General features: G+C 44.8%; 1 protein-coding gene across 2 annotated transcripts; it reads right to left on the bottom strand.

Annotated features, from left to right (window-relative positions):
* Positions 1-154: 154 nt before the first annotated feature.
* Positions 155-22281, bottom strand: LOC311016194 (G patch domain-containing protein 2-like). Of its 2 annotated transcripts, none has more exons than XM_084013764.1 (10): positions 21923-22281; positions 20228-20893; positions 15516-15577; positions 14622-14780; positions 14429-14514; positions 14266-14330; positions 14131-14170; positions 13925-13991; positions 9472-9551; positions 155-3592 (listed from the first exon to the last, which is right to left on the bottom strand). In XM_084013764.1, exons 2-10 carry the CDS (start codon positions 20887-20889, stop codon positions 3524-3526), a joined length of 1290 nt encoding a protein of 429 aa, XP_083869890.1. In that variant the 5' UTR covers positions 20890-20893; positions 21923-22281; the 3' UTR covers positions 155-3523. The 2 variants fall into 2 exon arrangements, with proteins under 2 accessions (XP_083869890.1, XP_083869889.1); XM_084013763.1 differs by having other exon boundaries at positions 13925-14016; positions 21923-22279.
* Between the last annotated feature and the right edge of the window lie 204 nt (positions 22282-22485).

Below are 22485 nucleotides of genomic sequence, written 5' to 3' on the forward strand. Positions count from 1 at the left end.
CCACGACATTCCTGGTTCGATGCCAGCCAGCATGTAATCACCCCATCTCTCCCAGTGTTTCTGTCTCTCAATATTGCAACGCTACCAGATAAAAAAATATGCATATATAAGCCAGTAAATATGTAGACCGTCTTCACGTACAAAGTTCACACAATCATGATCACTCATTTATTGCACACAAATTTCAGCATTTGAAATACATAGAAAGTACTCATGACATTGAGGAATGATGTTAACATCACAAATGACATGAAGGTATGACTTTACATCATCTTTAAAAAAAAGTACATCATTTATATCGTTCATATAAATGTAATAAATAACTACGTCTTTAAACAACCTCTTCTCCATAATAATCCAACATCACGTTCATACAGAGTTTATTCAAAAGCAGAGTATCCACCGGATACTGACACTTATTTTGACATAACACAATCATAGAAAACAGCTACTGCATAAACACTGCACTGCAGGTTTGATTGAATGTTACCATTGTAATGTCTCTCTCACATCTCGTGGCACCGTGCAGGCTTTCTAAGGGAGGAGTAATCCTCTCTAGATCATTTGCAAAGCAATTAGGCATGCCTCCACTGCTATTAAACACAAAGATAACAGCCTATGAGATAAGATGCTATTTGTACTACGTATCAAATGTGGATAGCTGCCTAAGAGCCCTGATATCAGGGAGATATATTTAAATCCTTGTAAACGAAAATTAAAAAAATATGAGAGTAAAAAATTAGAGAGACATATCTACTCTACTATCTATCATGAAATTGAATTTATGAATTTAATGTCGTCAGACCTAAATCCTCAATTAATGGACCTATAATTATGCATCACATCATAAATACTACACATTTTACACAGTGCAATCACTTTAAATGCATGGCTTTTTGGATAATATCTGGTCTGACATTCCACAAAAGGCAAATGTATAAATACTTTTAGCTGCCAAAACAACACGAGATAATGGAAAAAGGTATATTGATCACTGCTGGTGCAGCGTCGCCACACACTCACTACCATAGGAAACCCTGACCACACAAGGTTGGATTTCATTGTGAGAAAGGGTGACCGGATCAAACCGGATCACTTTTTGAAACCCAAAGTGAGTTGAACTACGGTGACTCGCAACATGCATTTGTCAGCAGGAAACCAGAGAGCCTCTTTTGCATGTGTTTCTATCATCACTACACACTACACCGCGAGAACAAACGCCTCCGACAAGAAAGGAGCCCCCCCAAAAAAAGAAGCAAATTCCCCACTGACCTGTGACCCGGGGGGACCAAGGGGCTGCCCCCGCATGCATACAGAGGAGGTTCAAACAGAGTTTATGACTGCATTATCTCCCCCTTTTCCTCATCACCTCTCCACCCATCAGTGGACACTAGAAGCCACCACGCTGAAGCAGACAGACCGGGCATCACTCATTCACTCGCCTCCTAGGTGCCTTTGTCAGGTGATTGCTGGCGGAAAAAGGAAAACAGATCAATACATCTCCCATGGGCCTGACAGGTAATCTTTACCTGGGATGAAATATGAGTGGTACCAGCTTGCTGGATTCCTTAACTGTAACAGGGCAATTGACTGGCTGCACGGAAGCCATTCCCCCCACTTCCTGGCCGTTGGAAATACATTTTGGGGCACGCGGTCTGGTCGAGATGTCATTATGGTGGCTGCTAATTACCGGAGAGGCAGGAGAGGCGTTTCCCCTCCTGCTACTAATGGAAATGTGTCTTCAACTGACGCGTCTTCCTTCCCTGTCAATGCCTTGGCACCAAAACACAGACTTGATGGATAGGGCAACAGCGAGAAGCTCTCCTTAAAACGCCACACAGTCGATACGTGTCCAATGTCTTTAAAAAGCCACTACTGTATTTATCAAAAGCTTCTTTTTTTCTAATTATGAATGTATTAAGTCCATGTATTCTTGGTGTGGGAAGAGTCCATGTGTAGTAGTGCTAGCTAGGTGTGTGCGTGTGTGTGTCGGGGGGGTCACTCTGCCTCACTTTGACTGATTCCCGTGGCAGGATGTCTTGTGTGAAGCATCCATTTAGACGAGTGTGCACACACAGCATTTATAAATGTCATCCCTGGCCAACATGATCACATAAAGCCTTCTCGGACAGATTATTGCAGACATATAACTCACGTTAATTGGCAAATCTCATTCTCCTAAATGTGATTCTTCTCTTAAATAAGGCTTTAAAGTGTCGGAAAAGACATGCAGAATGAAGCTGATGATAATGTAGTCCGCTTCACTATCTTGTAGTCATTACACAGAGTGCATAGCGGCGGCTGTTCGGCGCTGGGGAAGACTTCGGGTAAGCTTTTTCAAAAACGTGTCAACATTTCAGTGTAAAAGAGCTTTTCAAGACACTCAGCGACTACGTACAAGTATATGTTTGGGTTTTTAAAGACCAGTTATGTGGTTTAGGTCAAGCCGAATGTTCTTCACTTGACTCCGATATAAAAATGCATTTTTCTGAAAACACTGCTTGTTGACCAGCTTGGCGAGAGGTGTTGTGTTTGATCTCACTGTATGCTGCCATTGATCTTTAAATGCATCTGATGCTGAGGGAGACAGGGGAATGTATACCGAAGGGGAGGTGAAAACCCACTGTGTGTGACTCCTCTCCCAGCTCCTCAGCCCCTTCCTCCTGGCTACTCTGCACAGCCCCAAAAGCAACGAATCCACCACTGCTGGAAAAACCGCCTGTTCAAACACATTTACAGCGGGCCTTGAACTTAAATACATTGGGGGGGGATTTGAATATGGAAGGTAAGCTGAAGGGAACAGAGGTAGCCCTCCGAGGACCGCAACTACACTCCCTCTGTGTTGTGCTAATGAGCGCCTTTGTACAAACTGCAGCTTTTTCAAATCCATGCTAATAGGAGGCCTGTACTTTGTGTGGCTCTCTACCGGCGGGCCGCCTCTCTGAACCCCGCAGCAGCATGTGGCGGCTACACGCTCTGAAGCTCTCCTGTCTCAGAGCTAGCTACCCGCTGCCCCGCACAGCCATTGTTGGCGACTGTCAAGTAGAAGCTATCCAGCCTCACCTGACCGTGCCATCCTCCCAGTGTTTCCCGCTGACAAACACCGCGCTACCAGAGCAGACATAATTATTGGATTGTGTGGTAGCAGGTGGCCTGGAGACCGTGTGTGGAAACAGGAGGCGCTTTTCATTCTGCAGTCAAACAAGGAGCCTCTTGAAGCTGCTTTGAGGAGATGGCGGAGGGCTTAACAAGGCTTGATTGCATTAACATTTGTCATGCTCATTAAACTACCTGGAAAGACTGGATCTAGCAGTTACATGCTGATTTGAGGAGTAATGATGTACTTTGTATTTTTTTTTTTCTCTTTGTCATAGGAGGTGTTTTTGGCCTTTTTCATTTCTCTGGCACAATAGCTTTTTCCTTTGTCACTTGGTTGTGCTTGTCCAGCCCCGTTCCGGTTCCTCGTGGTCCCCCTGGAGGAAAGATAGACTCTGTGAACCCGATGCACTTGGTCCCACAGCCTCTAGGGTTGAGGTGTTACCGGCTCCCCGTGCCTCTTCTCTCTGGTGATCCTCATGAAATGGGTTGCTAGCTGCACAGACGTGGAGACACAACAATGAGAACAAACAGTCAAAGACACTCCCATAAAATCACATTTTCCTTAACTATTTGAATGGACAGCCGCTCAAAGGAAAATTAAATTTAGTCCACGACTGATGGATCACTCGCTATTTTAGGTATATTTAAATAAAACGTCTTTTAATAGGTTAACTATTAATGAGGTTTTGGTCAAGTGAGCCAAATCCAATTTGGCCCCATATGACTCGTGGACATGGTTATAAAAAGGCCAATCTGCTGCTCCTATGGCTTAACCCCCTCGCCAGTTATGCAGCGTAAGAAGCTGTATGTTTTTAAGCTCATTCACCACACGTTCCCATCTCGCCGACTCCCTTCCATTTTAAAGATTCTCTTTCTCTTCATCTCGTTCACCTTTAAAGGCTTTCGGTCTCTGAGAGTTAAGGGAAATATCTGAAAGAGAAAAGGGGCCAATTTTTGCAGAAGACAGAGGAAGTCTAAAACGATTGCACTCCCTAACATGCTTGATAAATAAATCTTTTCTGATCTCCAAAAAAAGTTAGCGGCGGTCACACAAGACATTTGCAAGGCAGTCCCAGAGCAGAGGACAAGGGAACTAGAAGTGACATTGTGGCTCTGGGCTGTCTCAAAGGATTAGGCATTACAGCATTCACTGGCATGTGCTTTTGCTCCTTCCCATTATATCTGCTTGTGCCTCTTTCCAGATGACTTCTTCCCCAAACTGATCCGGCGGGCAAGATAATTGATTAATATTTCTTGAGGGAACGATGACTAACCGTTGCTGAGTTTCAACCCAAACACTCAGGTTAAACATAGTCAAAGACTTGGATCAAAATTCAGGGGTTTTCATATTGGACAGATACACAGAAATGCCTGGGAACGTTTGGTTTGGGAGTGTGTTAACATACAAAGGGCATACTAGATACAAGCCTCTACTCTAGGTCAAGGTCACAATCAGGATAAACTTTATAAACATTTTTACACTGTGATCAAGAGAGCAGATATTTAAATAAAATGAACATTTCACAACACAAATCGAGGCTGTTCTCATTTAAGGGAAGTGGCATTATTCGAGCTAATTGCTGCACCAGTATTCAAATTTTGGTAAGTACTCAAATCCTTACAAGCACAAATACAACGATGCTCCATTACTAGTAAAAGTCCTGCAATAACAATTATATTTCAGTACCAATTAGCAAGTAAATATCTATAATATAATATATATATATATCATTTTAAGTAGCCAGTCTGCAGAAACGTGGCCACCATGAAATGTAAGACATAATGTATTACCACATTGTTAATACTCATGCATCAAAGCTTAAGTAGCATTTTATTGTTTTTACCAACCTACGGCAGGAGTGGTGCCCCCGCCAAAGGGTCAAAGATAAATCTGAGGGGTTGTCACATGATTGATGGGGTATGGGGGAAAAAACGTTTTGTTAGATTTTTTTCTAATCTTTCCTTTTTGTGAAATATTGGATAATTTTGAGCCAGAGGGAAAACGGTTTTATATAAGGAGTCACAAGACCACTGGTTTAATATTTAACAAACTTTGTATTTTATGAGATTAGCGTGTGTGGAATGTAGTGGAAGTATAAAGCAACAGAAAACGGAAATGCTCATAGAATTTGTACTTAAGCACAGTACTTATAAATATACTGAGTTACTTTCCACCATCGATTGTATGTGTTGGTTAACATTTAACAACTAATTAAAATGATAGTATTTGTCCATTCATTTGTACAATACACGCTCATTTAAAAATGATGAATGTGAATAATCAACTGCTTGAATAAAACACACTTTCATTTGGCCGGAACACCGACACTTACACTCAACTGGTTTTACATCAAGGTCGATAAAGACATTACAATGCAAAGGTTTTCTGTCAATGGGAGAATTACAGTGCATGCATTTATTGTGGGTGATAATGGGAGGTTGAATGGAACCATCTTACCATCTTAATAAGCTCTCATGTGATGCTCTCTAAAAACAATCATTACAGGCCTTCCTGGAGCACTCCCCTTCCTCGTGTTTATTAATCAGCTAATTACACATTGACAGTAATGGGCCTGCTGATTCCCACACTTAAATGAACAGGGCTGAATAGCTCTTTAATGATTAGCCTTTGTGTTTCTCTCTCCTGCTCACTCTCATTCTCTCTTTCTCTCACACACACACACACACACACTCTCACACACACACACACACACGCACACACACCTCTTGGCGAGAAGGTTTGCACACAAGTCAAGAAGCCTCCGACAGAGCCGAGCCGCTAAAAACAAATCAGTCTCCACCAACGGAAAACAATTGGAGTGGCTACAAAAGCAGCGGTTCATGCTACGTCAAGTCGTGTGTGTTCCGGTGTTAAACTGGGCCTCCAGCAACAGCAAACCCCACTGTGAAAGTTTGGTGAAGCAGCGCAGGCAGGTGCAGGTGGACACGGAGGAGATGGGTGGGGGTTTTTGAAGGACGCGAGCGGGGTGCGGAGTGGAGCCAGAGAGGGCGAAATAGTGCGGTGGGCTGCATTTCTGTCAGCAGAAGTGATGGCTGAGTGGTAGCGTTATTTGTCTTGTGCTGCCATACGGCCCTCGCACCAGCCTGGGCATTAATGAGAGGGGGCCGGACCGCCGGGCAGGAACACGGAGGGCCTCAGACGCAGGTGATCTGTCACGCAGCCGTCTTGCTCGGGCAAGGAGACACATGAAGACAGAGGGGAGAGGGAAGGCGGCGGGGCTGACCGAGGGGTGGGCCCCCACATGGGAGCCCAGATGTGGCACCTTCCAACGTATAGAGATAGCGCACTAACAGTCTGACGAGGTTAATCAAACTAACTTCACACCCGGGCTATTCACTGCAAGCTGAAATGTAGCCCACTGAAAAGTTCAAGTTTGGTTTTATGACCATCATCCCTTTATAGAGATAAAGATGAAGGACATTATACAGTAGGAGACAGCAGGGGAGGAGTAAAATTGCAATAATGAATTAGTCTGTGTGTGAAACTAGCCGAGGCTATTAAAATCCTCCACGATCTTTACACATACTGATTCATCTTTGCCTAACGAATAATTCTCCCAAAACTGTGGAGTGTGTAGAATGTATTCATTTGGATTCTCATTGGGCAGCGTGGAGATTCACTCATTGCAGTTTAAGTGTCAATTTCAATTTGTTACTTACTTTAACAATATAACAGAAAACTGGCAGGCTTTGTTCTTTATCTAGTAAATACTTGTTGGATTGAGTCGGATTGTTGGATTGATGGTGGTGAGAAGAGTAGAAAATGTCCAATTTACGGCTGAGAAATGGAGTGGTCATCTAATCCAAACAGATACCCGGCTTGATAAGTTGTTGTGTGTTTTTTTTCTTCCTTTCTTCACAACCAGCTTTAGCGCTTCCACAGCGGTGCTAAAAGGGTAAAGAAGGAAGACAAAGCAACAGCTGGGTACCGCCTCAGTAATTCCCCATGGAGACCTGGAAGACACCTCCAGCCACAGACCATTTTCACTCCTGATTACAGAGTTTCAAATCAACCCCTAACACGTACAACGATCCACTTCCTCCGGCCAACTCAAACAAAGACTCGGCTGTCGCGTTCACTAAAAGAGCGCCGCCGCCGCCGCCGTTCTTTCCTGCTAAATGCAGTAAACAATCTTCCCATGCAAACAAGATGTTGACCAGAAAACAACTCCACTCAACAAATCACTGAATCGGAATTTTTGTGTCTCTGAACACATTTGTGTCAGAGTGGCAACTAACCAGAATTTCTACACGGGGGGTGTGAAAGCTTGTCAGAGCGAATGTGCATCTCCTGGCGGCGGCGAGATTACCGAGGAGAGACATGGTGCAGCAGGCTGCCAAAGTAAAGATTTATACAGAGCAGTTGCAGCTGCAGAAACTGACATTGGACGACATGGGATGCATGATAAATCATGGTGGACAGGGGGCACTAGACTCAAGAAGCAGGAAAACACCGAGGCTGAGGGGGGCTGTGCCAATCAGGGGCTCTCCTTCTATGCAATTAAGGAAGCAGAAACAGCACATTAGAAAATACGGTACGAATTTAAATTATACAATGATGTCATAACTGCACTAATACCTGTTTTAATTTGGGGGAAAAGAGTGAATTCTGGTGCTGTTTAGGATTAGAACACATGCATTTTCCACCTTTTACAGCACGACGTGGGTCCGTTCACTGTCGAGAAACTGAGGGATGCCCCTCGTTCCGCATGGTGAATATGAGGGCTCCTGAAAGGCCAGAGGTGAACGCTTTTTTACTTTTATGGGAAGTGGCTCAGCGCTGGGGAGGTGAAGGACAGAGTTGGCGACCATTCCATCACTCAAGTGCAATAAATGGATGCAATCTGTATCCAAGTAAAGCATTGGCTGTTTTTAAATTCCACCTCTTTTATCCGAATGAATGATGGACCCTGGTACAGTGCACTGTGCGACAATATTAATATACATCAGCGGCCTGCACCCCTCACTAAATCAGGGAACCACCGACATTTGTTATTTAAATGACAAACAGCGGCTGCGGGAGTGGAGCGCGGAGAGGGGGACGCGGACGGAAAGGTGGACAAACCAATTCAGATTTCAATCCGGCAAAGACGCGAGGCCCAGAGCCATGATTCTAATGAAAAATGGCAGCTCCACCGGTCCAAACAGACTCTACGGCTGCTGCTCCGTGCCACCTCCAATGGGGCGAACACCACATCACGCTTCTCTTCTTCTGTTGCTTTAAACAGGAAGCTCAGAATTTAAGGCATCTACCAAGTCTACCTGTACATTTATGATGTTAATCCACATTTCTGCTCTGGGAGGCTGCATGTAGGCAGACTGGTGCCCCCTCCCCATGCCAATCTCATGTTGGTACTAGAGGAGAAGTGAGGGGATCACCAGAGTCATTAGGATTAATCCTCTGGGCACCAGGATGGTCTGTACAATCTCATGGCAGTCCATCAAATACTTGAGAAATTCCGTCTGGAGCAAAGTGGTGGACCGTCCAAAAAAGTCAAAGCTACTGCAAGTTTATACACAATACATATATACCTAAAGCTCTTTATTTAAATGATGTAAAATTCTTAATCTACTGGTTAAGGTAAGTAACAACATAACATATACAGACAGCACTTGGGTCATACTGACATGGGAAATAATAGTTCTGTCAAGGTTGCCTAATCAACACAATAATAAGTGGATTTTTGTAGCTATGCTGTTGCCAAAGTGTATTTCTTACAGATAGAGAGACAGAAGTTCTCCACACATTCAAGACTGGACTACTTGAAAACATAATGTACATGGATATAGGATAAGTATAACTCAATATTGTCACCTTTTTTTAGTAACAAGTCCAGAAGACGACAGGTGAAACATAGTTCGACTAATGCACATCCATCCACTACAGTCCGGTAGTGAGTTAATGACCTGTAGAGACTAACCTGAATATCATTTATTTTTCTAAAATAATAAGATACTTATTAATCTGTCTTTTTCTTTTTTTCTCTCTTTTATTTCCTTGTTCATGATTTTTATCATGTTGTTATCAGTTAACATTAACTATATTAACATTATCAGTTTTCTTTTTCTTGTTTGCTGGCTCTTTGGAATTGCCCGGCGGCTCGTCGGTACAAGACACCAGCTATCTCTCACACACACACACACACACACACACACACACACACACACACACACACACACACACACACACACACACACACACACACACACACACACACACACACACACACACACACAATACTGCTACTGCAATGCTGTTTGAATTTCAACCTCGTTTGTATCCGTAGATGAAGAATTTGAACCTTTAAGTGAGTGTTGAGGAGCTTCATTAGCATGCGTGGAGGGTGATACCTGATGATGTGATGAACACAGCTTCCCTCCTCCTCCTGATGTCACTCTGGGACTGGTATGCACAGGAGACAGTCGTCTGCCTGGGGGGGGGGGGAGCAAACGTTACTCACAATATGATGATGCAGCTCCCGCCCACAATACACGCATAAACGAGTCGAATTTTAATACATTTCACGAGAGTCGATATTTGCAAACACAGCAGCTTACGTTTAGTCTCAGCGTGGTGCATATTCTGCCACATCTTAATTTTTCTTCATTAATACCCATTTTCCACCAGAGACCATATTGAACGGGGAGAGGTTGCTGGGGTGCACGAGGCTGAGTCACCGCAGAGTTCACGTCAACACATTACACCTGCTCTATGCCTCCTGTGTCACATGTCAGGAGCCCTGAAATAGGGAAAGCCCCCCCACCGGCTTAATAGCCCTGACTTCAGAGATGCGGAGTTAAGGTCAAGGTCCGTTCCATCACTCGGGGGTGGGTGGGGGTGGCGGATGGTGCGTGGGAGGGAGGGGGGCAGATTGAGTGAAAGAGCGAGAAGAGAGTTGGAACTACAAGAAGTTACGGAAGTTACCGCATCTCAGAGAGGATTCAAACAACATGGTGGGCCGTTCGCCAATAAACATAACTCGTAAACAAAAAATAATAAAAAAACACATTCATGACGGATTGCAAAACAACAGAGGCTCGTACAGACGAGAGCTCCTTGTTAACCAGCGTGGTTCATCTTGAACGGCAGGCTACATAAAGCTCACAACCCTAACAGGCGCATGCTTCAATAAGGCCCCGTCAGGGCAGCCTTTTAACAGGCAGCATGTTCCATGACCCCGACACCCATAAATCACATGGCGGGCGTGCGGTGGCGGGGTGTCGAGAGCTGCGCGGGGCACGCTTTGAGCGAAGTCTCTATGTTGTATAATCAATAGATATAAAAATAAATGGCCTGACCGTTATTCTCTCCCTGCTACCCCTCTCTAATAAAATCCCAGTAATGCATATTTCATTTACTTTTATACTTATTGATTACCTGTACTCCAGTTAGTAAATCATGCGCCTATCGATCCCTCAATCGTACCTCTGTCGGACAGCACATAACCAGCCATTTGCGCCCCTGATAAAGAGCGCAGGCATTGAACTCCCCACAGTAAATCTTTGCAAACTAACTTTTTAATTCCAAAATCGATCGCCGTTTAAACGTCGCATTATTTCACGAGGCACGCCCGCGGTATTAAAAGTAATACCCTGATGCATTTGGTCTTAATGCGTGGAGGTCCGTCCCTCCATCTCTTCCCTCATTACGCCGAGGCACTCCGGGGCCTCGGCAGCCTGCAGGGAGGCGAGGGCCCTCCCCTGCTGCTCAGAGGCGAGAGGCGCGGCCGCTCCGGGGGCCGCCAGGAGCCCACGGAGACGCTCCGCACAATGCTAATCAAACATGAGAACACCATCAGCTGGCTCATTAACCAAGGCAAAACACCACCATTCATCTCGGAGCAGAGCCCGATGGCTTTTAATAAGCATGTTACATGGCTCAATGTAAAACTGAGAGGAGTGGTAAGAAAAAACAAACACAACAGTGTTTTTATTATTTAACAGCTGTTACTTCATCAGTTTTAACAGCGTGGCAGATGTTAGCCAGTTGTTTTTGCCCCTAAATATACAGAAACTGTGATGAGAAAACAAAGATTGACTTAGAGGCAACGAGCAAAGAAAAGCAAGTACAACGTAACGGCCAACAACAACAACTCCATTCTCTCAAAGACACAAGGACACGGAGGGAAAGTCTCCAACATGGATTTTTCAGGTCATACGAGACGCGTTTAAATGCAGCGCATTCCCTTAGGGCACAGAGTAAAACAGCACTGACACAGGGTCAATTGTAATTTTGGGGCCCACATCCAAAAGCAAATATATCAATTAAAAATAATAAATCAAAAGAGGAGTGAGGAGCCACAGTTACAAAATGGCCATCTATTTTCATTAGGGTACACGGCGCTGCAGGTGTGAGCAGGATCTCAAGATTAATAGAGGTATTCAAATGAATCAGAAAGGATTAGGGTCTCCAGGGAACATAATCAATAGCTCCAAATCAATAATCAATAGGCCACTCACACCAATATACTAACTGCTGACACCGAGATCTCACAATTAAAATGAAACCTGGGAAGGGAGTGGCGTAAGACTATGATTTATCTCACAGCACAAGTGTCATTTAGAAATAAATAAGTCAATAGATAAAAGCTTCTGCTGCCCGGCTCCGGTGGGAGGCAGTTATGCATTTTAACGTGGCTGCCAGCGCCGAGCATTACGGCCAAATCCCACAAAGCATCACGCCTATTCACGCGCCGATACGAGGGATGAACGCCGCGCAACCTCGCGCAGCCTTTATCGCTTAGCGTCAAATCTCTGATTGTGGCTGTCGACTCGCGGCAAACAGGAGATGACAGCTTTTATTAATAAAGTATCATTTCAACCTGGCCGCGGCACAAGATGAATGTGTACACCCTGCCCACAGAGAAAACACTTTTCTCTCAAGGGTGTTTGGGAAACAAAGAGAAGTCAGATGTATGGGAGGCCCGGCGCGGGGGAAATCGATCACGCGGTTAAGACGCTTCGACAGAAATGAAAATATAGCGAAGTCGGATCCGGAGTGGACCTTTTTACGAGTTTGTTCGGAGCACGCACCAGCAATTATAGCCTCATTGGCATGCAAACAGAAAAAAAACAAACTGGTGTTGTGTTTACATGTGAATGTGTGTTTTGAAGGAAGTTAAAAAGCCAGTAAATGGGTGCCATGTGTGCAGAGCCGGGGCCGCGAGGACCGAGTCTCACTGGAGAGTGGATTTGAGCAGCTTGGGGAGATAGATTCAGCTCGTGCCGTCCAACGGGACACATCAGAAGCCCCTCTCGTCAATCCCCCCTCTCTCCCTCATTCATTTGGGAGTATGATTTATACTTTTTGAAGTGAAGGGTCTTGAATCCCACTATAAAGGAATTAAGAGGTCTCCCCTGAGTCCGCCATTCAAATGAGAGCATGGCAGGGATATGAGGGCTTTTTAATAGAGAGAAATTAGTATTCACAATGCCTCAAACTGGAATCTGAAGGAACCTTTCAGGTGGAGAAGAAAGGGGCCAGTTTAGAAAAGAAAGCCCTAAGAAGTCGGGGGCTTTTCATATTAGTCGTGTTTTTGCCCCTCATCAAGGAGTGCTGGGGCGCTCTGTGAAATAACCCAAGAGAGAGAGAGGAAGAAGAGCGTGTGTGAAACAAAATTAAGATGCACCATAAATAGGCAGAGTGGAGACAATACAATAGGAGTCCCACAGTCGCGAGGCCAAGGGGGCTAAGCGGCTTCTCAATAGTCCCCCACGCAGATCCAACAGTTCCAGGGATGACTGGGAGCGATGTGATGCTTTGACAAACATCTTTTGGATAAACCTTTATTTTATTTTTTTTACTTTTTTTGTGCAGTCCCAGAAATGCAGGGATTTGAATCTGCATTACAAGTACGTCAACACATCGTATTTTTCTACTTGGGAACGCTGACCTTGAAAACTACTGAATTAAAGTTGCTGCATCCAACTGTGTCGGTTCAGCACAGACTTCATGATACTTCATAACTGTATGGTGCTTATAAACATGGTTTTCAACTGATAACATTTTTCAGAAGTCCAGGACGGAAGATAACACATTACTTTTGTTTAAAAAATATAAATCAGCTTATTGGAGTTTTCTTAGTTTGTTCATAAGACGTCTAACAGAGAGTTCTGCATCTCCGGTTTCTCACTGAGCTGTGTAGGTGAGCATAATTACATTTTGTCTGTGAATGACGTCTTGGCAAACAAATATATATCTGTGCATGCATAGCACATGTAAATAATGATATAATACCTTATTTGGTGAATGCTTTCTGATCCTTTATGCATTTTTCCCACCTGAATCAAATTTGCATGCTCAGCTTGTACCAAGGGGTTAATTCATTTAACAATTAATATATGCAAATTGGGTTTAAATAAGGTCAAAAGAAAAGATCAATGTATATATTTTGCAATTATCATGATGTTTACCCATAAAAATGTGAGTCTGTAGGAGAGCCAAAGCAATGGGGGACAGTGAGTAACGATGGATGTGGACACAGAAATATGTGTGCATCTGTGTGTATTATTATTATACACCGCTACATGAATATGCGTCTAGTATAAATGTAAGATTAAATCCTCCATTAGTGTATTTGTATTTGAATTGGCTAATGGATGCAGCCAAACAGGGCTAACAATTAACTCCTGTAAAGTCTCTGAGGCATCATCTTAACAAAGATGACTCTCGTAAACACTGACCTTTGCTCTGCAACTGATTAACATAAATGAGATGTCCATCAATATATTGAGATGCGATCAAAAACACTGAATGGCGTCTCCGATAGGCTAGTTTATTTATCTAACATGTGGCATCAACTACCTGTTTCTGCAGATTGAGGAGGAACATCTGAGATGGGAGCTCTCTGACACCATGTCAATAGGACACACTGGTAATGGGCACAAAGGGGTCAACTGGAAAATTGAAAGTATCAATAACATTTAGATTGTTTGCAGTTTCAGCATTAAAAGTCTGAACAAACAGGGGTCAAATAGATAACCAAGCTTGGAAAAAAGACTGCAACATACCTGGCATCGGTCTCGTTTTCCAACAGAAGGCAGCCAAAAGCTAAAAGGAGATAATCAGAGCATGATGACACGCTGCAACATGATGGAAACTTAATACCACCATGGTTATTTCTCGTTTTAACCAGTTGATCTTACTCTCTCTGGTAAGGATCTTGGGAGAAGTGTCTCAGTCTCTCCACAAACACTGGCATGCCGTTGCCCTGTAAAACACAAATCAAGGCTCCACAGTAAGAAACAAAGATAATAAAAACAGGATAGCTGTTTTCTACACAACAGGAAGAGGACTGTTTGCTTTAACCTTGCTGGGAAGCCGCCTCCTGTCCTTCCTCATGCAGCAGGCAGCAGAGCCAGGCACTCGCTTCAGACGTGAATAATACCGATACCCTGCAACACACCAATCACATATATCTTCTTCTTTTGCAAAATGGTGAGAAAAGACATCAGTGTTAATACGAATTTGTGTCTAAAGCACACAATCGCGGGGGCACTACCTCTCTGGGAGGGCCGTGTAGGTTGCAGGAAGGTGGGTGGGGGGCGGTTATCCTCGAGGGAAAGCTGGTTGTCTGAGTCCCAGCTGGGCAGCAGGCCGGCCACACCCGCCCCGACGCCACAGTCCCCCTCGAAGAACCAGTCACTCTGTTCGTCATCGCCTGCACACGGGGACGGGGACCACACGCGTCAATTAGCATGTCACTGCTGCGCTCTGCTGCATAGCTCTAGCATGTTCCTAACAAGGCGGTACCATTGCACACTCCATCGAAGTCAAACGCCATAGAATTGCTTTGACTGTTGAAGGATGCAGACTTTTAACCGTAGAACTGAGGATAATGTTGGAAATAACAATAATTCTGAAACACTAAATACATTTAATTAGCATTATATTCAGGCTTTGCATGGGTGTGTCGATCATGTCTGAAATTGCCTTTTTTTGTATAAACCGCTCCTTGAACTACACGCTACCAACCAGCCAACACCGGCCTCGTCCCCAGACGGCGAGCTCTTCTCAGACCTGTCAGTCAGCAAAGAACACGCAGGAACCGTGCCTCTCACAGTCAAGGTGTAGTGACAACTGTTAAATCAGAGACCGCCTGGCCCCACCACGGCTAATGAGATTAGCAAAGGCTTCAGCGCTCATTAACACGACATGACAACGTCTTATTAGAGTCGCCTGGGTGCCCAGCAACCAGCCCATTGTATGGAAACCTCCCTCTCCAGCTCCAGCATTCCCTCAGAGTGTCTATCGCCGAAAAATGACAACTCATCACTGATTAATAATCTTGCGTGAGCTCCAAATACACAAAATCTAATTTTCAGTTTCAACCACATTAAATGATGAAGTTGTTTGAAAATCCCACCATATGTTCAAAGTATTAATGTTCTAATACCTTGTCTTCCCTCATCATTGGTGAACAGGCCCGGGTCACTGCTGCATGTGCTGCTGGTTTCCCTGCAAAGAAAAGGAAGAAAAACGTCACGTGTGAATGATCGTCTGCTGGACGGTTCCTTTACTACCAATGACGCCCGGGGACGGAGGATCTCTAACCCGGTGGGTGATTTAGGTCAGACAACCTTATAGCATCTGAAAAGTGAACAATGTGTATCAAAAATGTACACGGCCCCGTGATGTCAATATTTAACATGTGGCATTCGCTAATAAAAAATAATGGAGAAGTCCGGAGCTAGAGGTCGACATAAATGGAAATGACACAAAAAGACAGAGCGTGCCGTGTTCTCCCTTGTTGCGATAGCGAACACAAAGGCACGAGGAGAGGCTCTGATCGAAGCCACTGAGTGACATGCACAATCTAATTGAATATCCTCCGCTGTCAGCTCCAATCTAATCTGGCCTGCGTTGTGGAGGATGACAGGAGAGCGAAACACATTCCCCCTGCCCGCCCCTCCCTCTGGGTGTGCCCCACACACACACAGCGACCCGCAGACGTGCAGCCTCCTCACAACAACTGGCCAACATCTGCTGCATGGGCTGCCGCTGCCTACTGCTCCATGGTTGCTCCTCTCCACACCCCCCCAGGGCAACCCCTGTTACAACGCCTCCACACCTCCTTCTGCTGCCCCAGACCACCCTGGGTTTCTCTGCCTTTCTCACACCTCGGCCACCATGAACCGAGACCCCCAGACGCTCCAAGGTCAAGGAGGGGGACATGGAGGGACAAAAGAGGATCTCCTCGCAAACTGTCACAGTGCTGTCATCGCTGATGCTCTTGATTGCCTTGCATTTTGCATCCTGTTTTTTTCCATCTCTGACCTTGCTCACAGGAGAAAGCTGGAGGGTCAGATATGCGCTGATGCCGTGCTTCGCCATATTGCAGAGGTCTGTAAGTGACGGCGGGGTTTGAAAAACGTGCGTCCAGCCCGAGTGTCTTCCTGGCCAGATGGTCGTGCATCATCTCCTCTCACATCCTCATGAAGCAGATGTGAGAGGGAGCAGGCCTCTCTGGGGAATCTGGAGGATGTCTGGCCTTAGCCAAGCAGTCCTGGACCGTCCCCTCCACCCTCGTCCCACCCCTTCAGCCCTCTCTCCAGACTGATTCCCCAGGCCTCTGCTCATCTCGAGACACATTGACTGGCATCTGGAGCACACAACACTTCAACATCGGTAGAGGACACGGCCACAAGCTCTACACCGAAACAACATTTGGGGGGGATTTTATGCTTCAGTCTACAACCAACCATTCTTATAAATAAGGATGATGAAGTATTGCCAGAAGCGTGGCATCTTCTTCCACTAGATAAAAAATTGTGTTCTGGATTTTGTTCAAAGTTTGAAAAGAATCACAGGTACAAACAATTAATTAGAGCCACCCATTAAGTATTTATCCGTATTAAAAGGTGTAATGTGATGTCGCTTGGAGCAGCACAGGGCCAACGTGAGACCGTTTCCATTAAGTGCTGCCTAATTAATTCCATGAATAATTGAGACCTCCATTTTTCTTGGGACCAAAAGAAACACCTCTTCTTCCTTCAGCAGTGACCTTTGCCAAGGAAAGTTGACAAACATTCTAGGGTCTTTGGCATCCCCTAGCCACAAGATTTTCTATCGTGGATTAGTTGCTATAGAGACAAATAAGTCTTAATTACATAAAATGCCATATGTCCATGGTGAAACAAAGGCAAGGGCAAAAACAAAAAGTGCACTCCAGTATTTTCGAGCTGAACTTAAGTCCCCGCATGGCCCTATTGTCTCGATACAAGCCAAAGAGGTGAAGCAAAACACAGTATCCAGATGAGCACTAATCATTAGGATATAATCCTCAGCTCCTGGGAGAGGCAGACCAGTTTGCACAGAGATTACAGGCTAGCCGCCATTTATTGAGCCCCGGCTCATTCTGCGGAGGAATAAAGAAGAGGCAGAGACGGAGGGGGGCAAAGCGCTGATAACAATGGATCTGTGGGCTCTTCAAACAAGCCGCCCCAACCCAAATCCATGCCCTCTTCCATGGGTGTCTGATTATAAGGTTATCCCACCATCCCTGAGCTGCAGTAATTGGATTAGTCTCAGAGATTTATGAAAATTAACTTCGGCAAATGCTGCACTGCTTTCCCCCCCCCAAAAAAAAAAATCCTCATGGAGTTTTTCAAAATATAAATTACACCATGATAAAGCCAAGTGTGAGAAAAGCACGCACAATGGCTTTGTTTTTTCCTTGTAGGAGCACTAGCAGCTCACAGCTGGAGACGGAGGCTGAGCCCGGGACAGCCTCTACCCACAGGTGAGGCCTGCTTGCTGGGCCAGCCTGGGTGCCAGGTGGCCTCACTGCCAGCAGGCTGGGCCAGGTCTAATCAAGGATGTGGAGCCCAACTGGAGCTGCCAACATCTGCTCCCCTTGAACTTGGGTGGCTGAAGGCAAAGCTCTGCTCGGCACAAGTAAGAGGAGTGACCTTGAGGAGTGGCATGTTTTAAAAGACCAGACGCTCCGTATGAAAAAGGTTAATGGAATGAACGGAGACTAAAGAAATGCCGAGTGCTTCAAAAAAAAACAGTTCAACAATGGCATCCGTGTCTGACATTAAATGGACCGTGCACTCTCGGAGTATAAATGTTGCTGTTGTACCACCGTCAACTTCTCATCACCGCCGCCGTTTGGTCGGATCCTTTGCCCGGGCCGCAGCATATCCATTAGATTGTTCAGCCCTCGGTACAGTGTGGCAGTCTACTGAGCAGCAATCAAGAGCGCTGCCGTTGTGTAAGTGAGAAATGATTGACAGCGTGCCATGGTGTTCCCATTTATTTCTCCTCCGGAGCTGATTTCTGTCAGAACGGCTATTGATTTTTCCATAAAGTAAGAAAACAAGTACCGTTTAGGGGGTAGGGAGGTCAGCACAAATTAAACCAGACGATGTAAAGCCTTCTGTCTGCCCATTACCGCTTACCTCAAATGTCTTCTTCTCACGTGATTTATATGATCAACAGATAATGAGATCCGAAAAAAAAAAATGGTGCACAAAGCTTGAAGAGACATTGAGAACGTTGGAACTTAAAAGACTGTAACTGGATGCTATAATGACACACAACAGAGCTGCAATATCCAACATGTCTGTCTATTTAACAGCTGATTATGCATGTGGACCATGTGAGGTAGTTAATGCTAAAACACAAATTATATATTCAGAAAAATATATAAATATTCATTAAGATCACCCTTAACGGTTAAATGTTTTGCTGTGCAAACATCCTAGTTATTCCACTTATATATATATATATATACCAGAAGAACTGAGACAATTAGTCAATAGATCAATAAATTGATGGCCAGAATGTGAATCTGCGTTAATTGATTAATAGTTCATATAATTTTTTTCATGCAGAAATTGCAAACATTTGCTGATTTCATCTTCTGAAATATATGTTTTTAGCCACACTAACATGGCTCTAGGGTCCACCACTTTTATAAACAACTGTGAATGAACACTAATAACTTCAGTGATCAACTGACTTTTCCTCTTGCGCCACCAACAGGTAAAATTTCCAATTTTCCAGCAAAATATCACAACATCCACAGGATGGGTTGGTACAACATTTGGTATTATATCATTGTTGCCTTCTAATGTCTAATGTTAAGCTCGTGAGAATAAATGTACCTTATTGTTGAGAGGCTAAGCGAATAAATGTATCTTGTAAATTGACTATTTTGGGTTGTTGGACTGCTTCTTTGACAAAATAAGACATTTGAAGACAGAGAAAACACTGGGAAAAGGTGACAGCTACATATAATTGTCCGTTTCCTTTTGGAACAGAGCTTGTGACATTCAGCCTTTTTGATTAAACGGTATATTATAATCTTTGCTTCCAGTTACAGCACATTTAGTTTTGTTAAATAAAATGCACACAAGAGGTTGCACTCTGAGACACTGGGACAGGCTTTAATTACCCAGCCCCAGAACGGAATTCATTTCAAAACAAATCAATACCACACCAAGTCACTTATTTATTTGTGACAATATTTCTCAAAAGGAAATAATGAGCTGGCAGATGCCCAGAGGCATAACTATCAAAGATCCCTCCCTGGTGATCATTCCAGCTATAGGAGATGAAGATGAAGAGACTCTATCATTCATTTTTAATGTCAACTCAATACTTTAAAGTGGAGTGGTATGATTGTGATACTTTTCTCTTTTTTTTTGGCTTAGTTGAGGACATGCTGAATATTGACAAGTGGCTAGATGAAGACAGGCAGTATAGATCATCTTAAATGTCGCCTTGTTTAATTGCTCCTGTCTGATAGTAGTTATGCCCATGACTTTTATGTTATGGGTTTAACTGCCTTGGTAACTTTCCATTTAAAGGGTAAAAAGGGCTTTTAGAGTTTTGAGCTCCTTTTTCAGTATGGTTTTAATCCTGACTTTTTAAACAATGACAGGGTTAACATTTGGCTCATTGCAATGCTGTAAATTAAAAGCAGATTTTGGACCTTCTTCTTCTACCAATAATGAAGTTTAAATGATCCCAGATGTGGACTGGATCTTGTCCTGTAAAGCCTAACGGAGTCATACCGTAGTAACGAATGAGGTTTGACTCCAACACAAAAACAAAAAGAGGAAGGAAAATACAAATATCATGCTTTGAATCTAACATTACCCCTCAGACATGTTCTCATCCGCAGCATCTCTGTGTTCCTTGGCCATCTTTCGCTTCCAGCACTCCTTTCCCATCAGTCTGGCTCCTTCGCTCTGTCGGTCTGCTCCCACGCAACGGCCGGACCTCTTCTTCGATCCCGACAGATGCTGCATCCTCGACGGCCTGTGTCTCCGTTTCCCATCTACACCGGAAACCTTTAACTTCTGCTGCAACCTCACCGTGATGTCTGAGGTCATACGTTTGACCTTCCGCCGCCTCCTCAGATGCCGCCCAGGATTATTCTCGGTGAAGGAGTCAGACTCCGGCCAGGAGGGCTGCCTAGTCCTGACCGGGCCCCTCATGACGGAGCGCCATTGGTTGGTTGAAGTCACGTCGTCAGAGTCACTGCAGTTGGCCACGGAGGCAGCGATGGCCGAGGACGAGTTCCCCCTGTATCCTTTAGTCTCGTCCAAGCTGGACTCAGAGGCCTCAATCCAGCAACGCCTGTGCTCCAGCGGATAGAGGGAAGACTCGCGATAGCGCTTGCGGCCTCTGCGACGGCGGATCTGCCGGCGCTGGTGCAGGGGACTAAGCACCATTTCCTCCCACAGCTCTCCCAGCTTGCTTTGCTCGGAGGTCTGCTCCAGAGCGGACACCAGGTCCTGTACCAGCTCATCCATCATGATCCTGGGAATCAAAGACACGCGACACCATGACAATAAACAAAAGCTGAATGTTGCTGGACATTGGTTTGGGCCGTTTGATGCAGTTCAACTATGTTCTGTCTTGTTGTGACTTTGTGGCAGTGTTTGCTTTAGAACATCTTTACTTCATAGACAGGTGTCTCAGCCTATTAAGATGGTTGAGGTGAGAACATGGGATTCCAGCTCAAAGATGAAATAAAACTCTAGGCCCACAAAAGTACATTTAGGAACCTCATCGTCTGAAATCTGACAGATGTTTGACAGGAATATGTCAATATATACCATGAGATACATGTGTTTGTGTGTCCATTCACTTTAATATGAAATCAATATCACAATAGAACATTACATACAGCCACTTCCATCCATTATTGAATGCTGTCTGTAAGTGTGGTTATGGCCAATGGAAAATGTGTCATCTCTGCTTCTTCCACAGTGTTTTTCTCCACATCATTGTCGAGCACTGATGTGACAGAGCTCACCTAACAAACAGCTCATGCTCTTCAAATCTAATTTGACCACTGATATTGACAAATGTCCTTCCATCATCTCCAGCTGTGGCTGCAATACAACAACAATGGACCCATCAATGCCAAGCTACATCTGCAACGATGCGTTTTATGGCTGTGTTGTCTTTAAGGTGACGTGACGTTGAGGAGGATCACCCTCTCTCCTTTTGTTTGATTTCAACGGCGTTCAGATGAAAGCAGCTACAAAACCCCTCACAACATCTGCATAACCAGCCAAGAAACCGACAGGGAGCTGTACACCATCAGTGCAGCAAAACGCCAGGCTGGGCTGCCTGCACGCTCCGTGCAGACTGTTACATAACAACACCGAACACGTGAGCTCAGCACAAGGACAGCTGCACATCTCCTCTGTTAGCAATCGGCTAACCGCCGCGTCCAGCAGCGGTTAGCATCGTCACCGTGTCACAATGCGGCTCACGGCAGCTAGCGTGAGCTTTTGTTTCATAAACGGCAGAGAGACCGCTGTGTGTTTGAGCACTCACCAGTCGCAGCTTCCCCTTGTTTTGTTTTTCTGCACAGCTGGGACAGCAGACGCACTTCCGCCCCGCTGCTCGGCCAATCAGATGTCTCCGCCTCGCTGTGGCTCCGGACTGCGAACGAGCCCGCCGCTGCATGCAGATAAGCAGCGAGACGGCAGGCTGCTCCGCTGCAGATAACACGTCCAATATGACCGCCGATCACCACAACACTTTTATAACATGACTGCTCTCTCCTCCAGTGTTCCTGCTCGTGTGTGTGAGAGCCAACAGGAAACATGTTGAACCTTCATCGTACTGGATACTTCATTCCCCCTAGTGGGCCCTGAAATAATGGGTACCAAACCTGGGTGCAGAGCTACGGAAGGGGATTAGGGCCACATGTGAATTTTGTTTTTGAGTTCTGACTTTAAAGTCAGGATTCTGAGATTAAAGTCAGAATTCTGAGAATAAAGTCAGAATTCTGAGATTAAAGTCAGAATTCTGAGAATAAAGTCAGAATTCTGAGATTAAAAGTCAGAATTCTCAGAATAAAGTCAGAATTCTCAGAATAAAGTCAGAATTCTGAG

Source organism: Eutrigla gurnardus (assembly GCF_963514095.1).
Source record: "Eutrigla gurnardus genome assembly, chromosome: 7".
In the NCBI taxonomy this organism is placed as follows: Eukaryota; Metazoa; Chordata; class Actinopteri; order Perciformes; family Triglidae; genus Eutrigla; species Eutrigla gurnardus.

Coding starts and splice junctions, on each gene's coding strand:
- LOC311016194 (XM_084013763.1), bottom strand. CDS start 20,889: ATGATGGATGAGCTGGTACAGGACCTGGTGTCCGCTCTGGAGCAGACC. Junction 14,781..15,515: donor CAATGATGAGGGAAGACAAG/GTATTAGAACAT, acceptor CCCCGTGTGCAG/GCGATGACGAACAGAGTGAC. Junction 3,593..9,471: donor TGTGTTCATCACATCATCAG/GTATCACCCTCC, acceptor ACGTCTGTGCAG/CTAGCAACCCATTTCATGAG.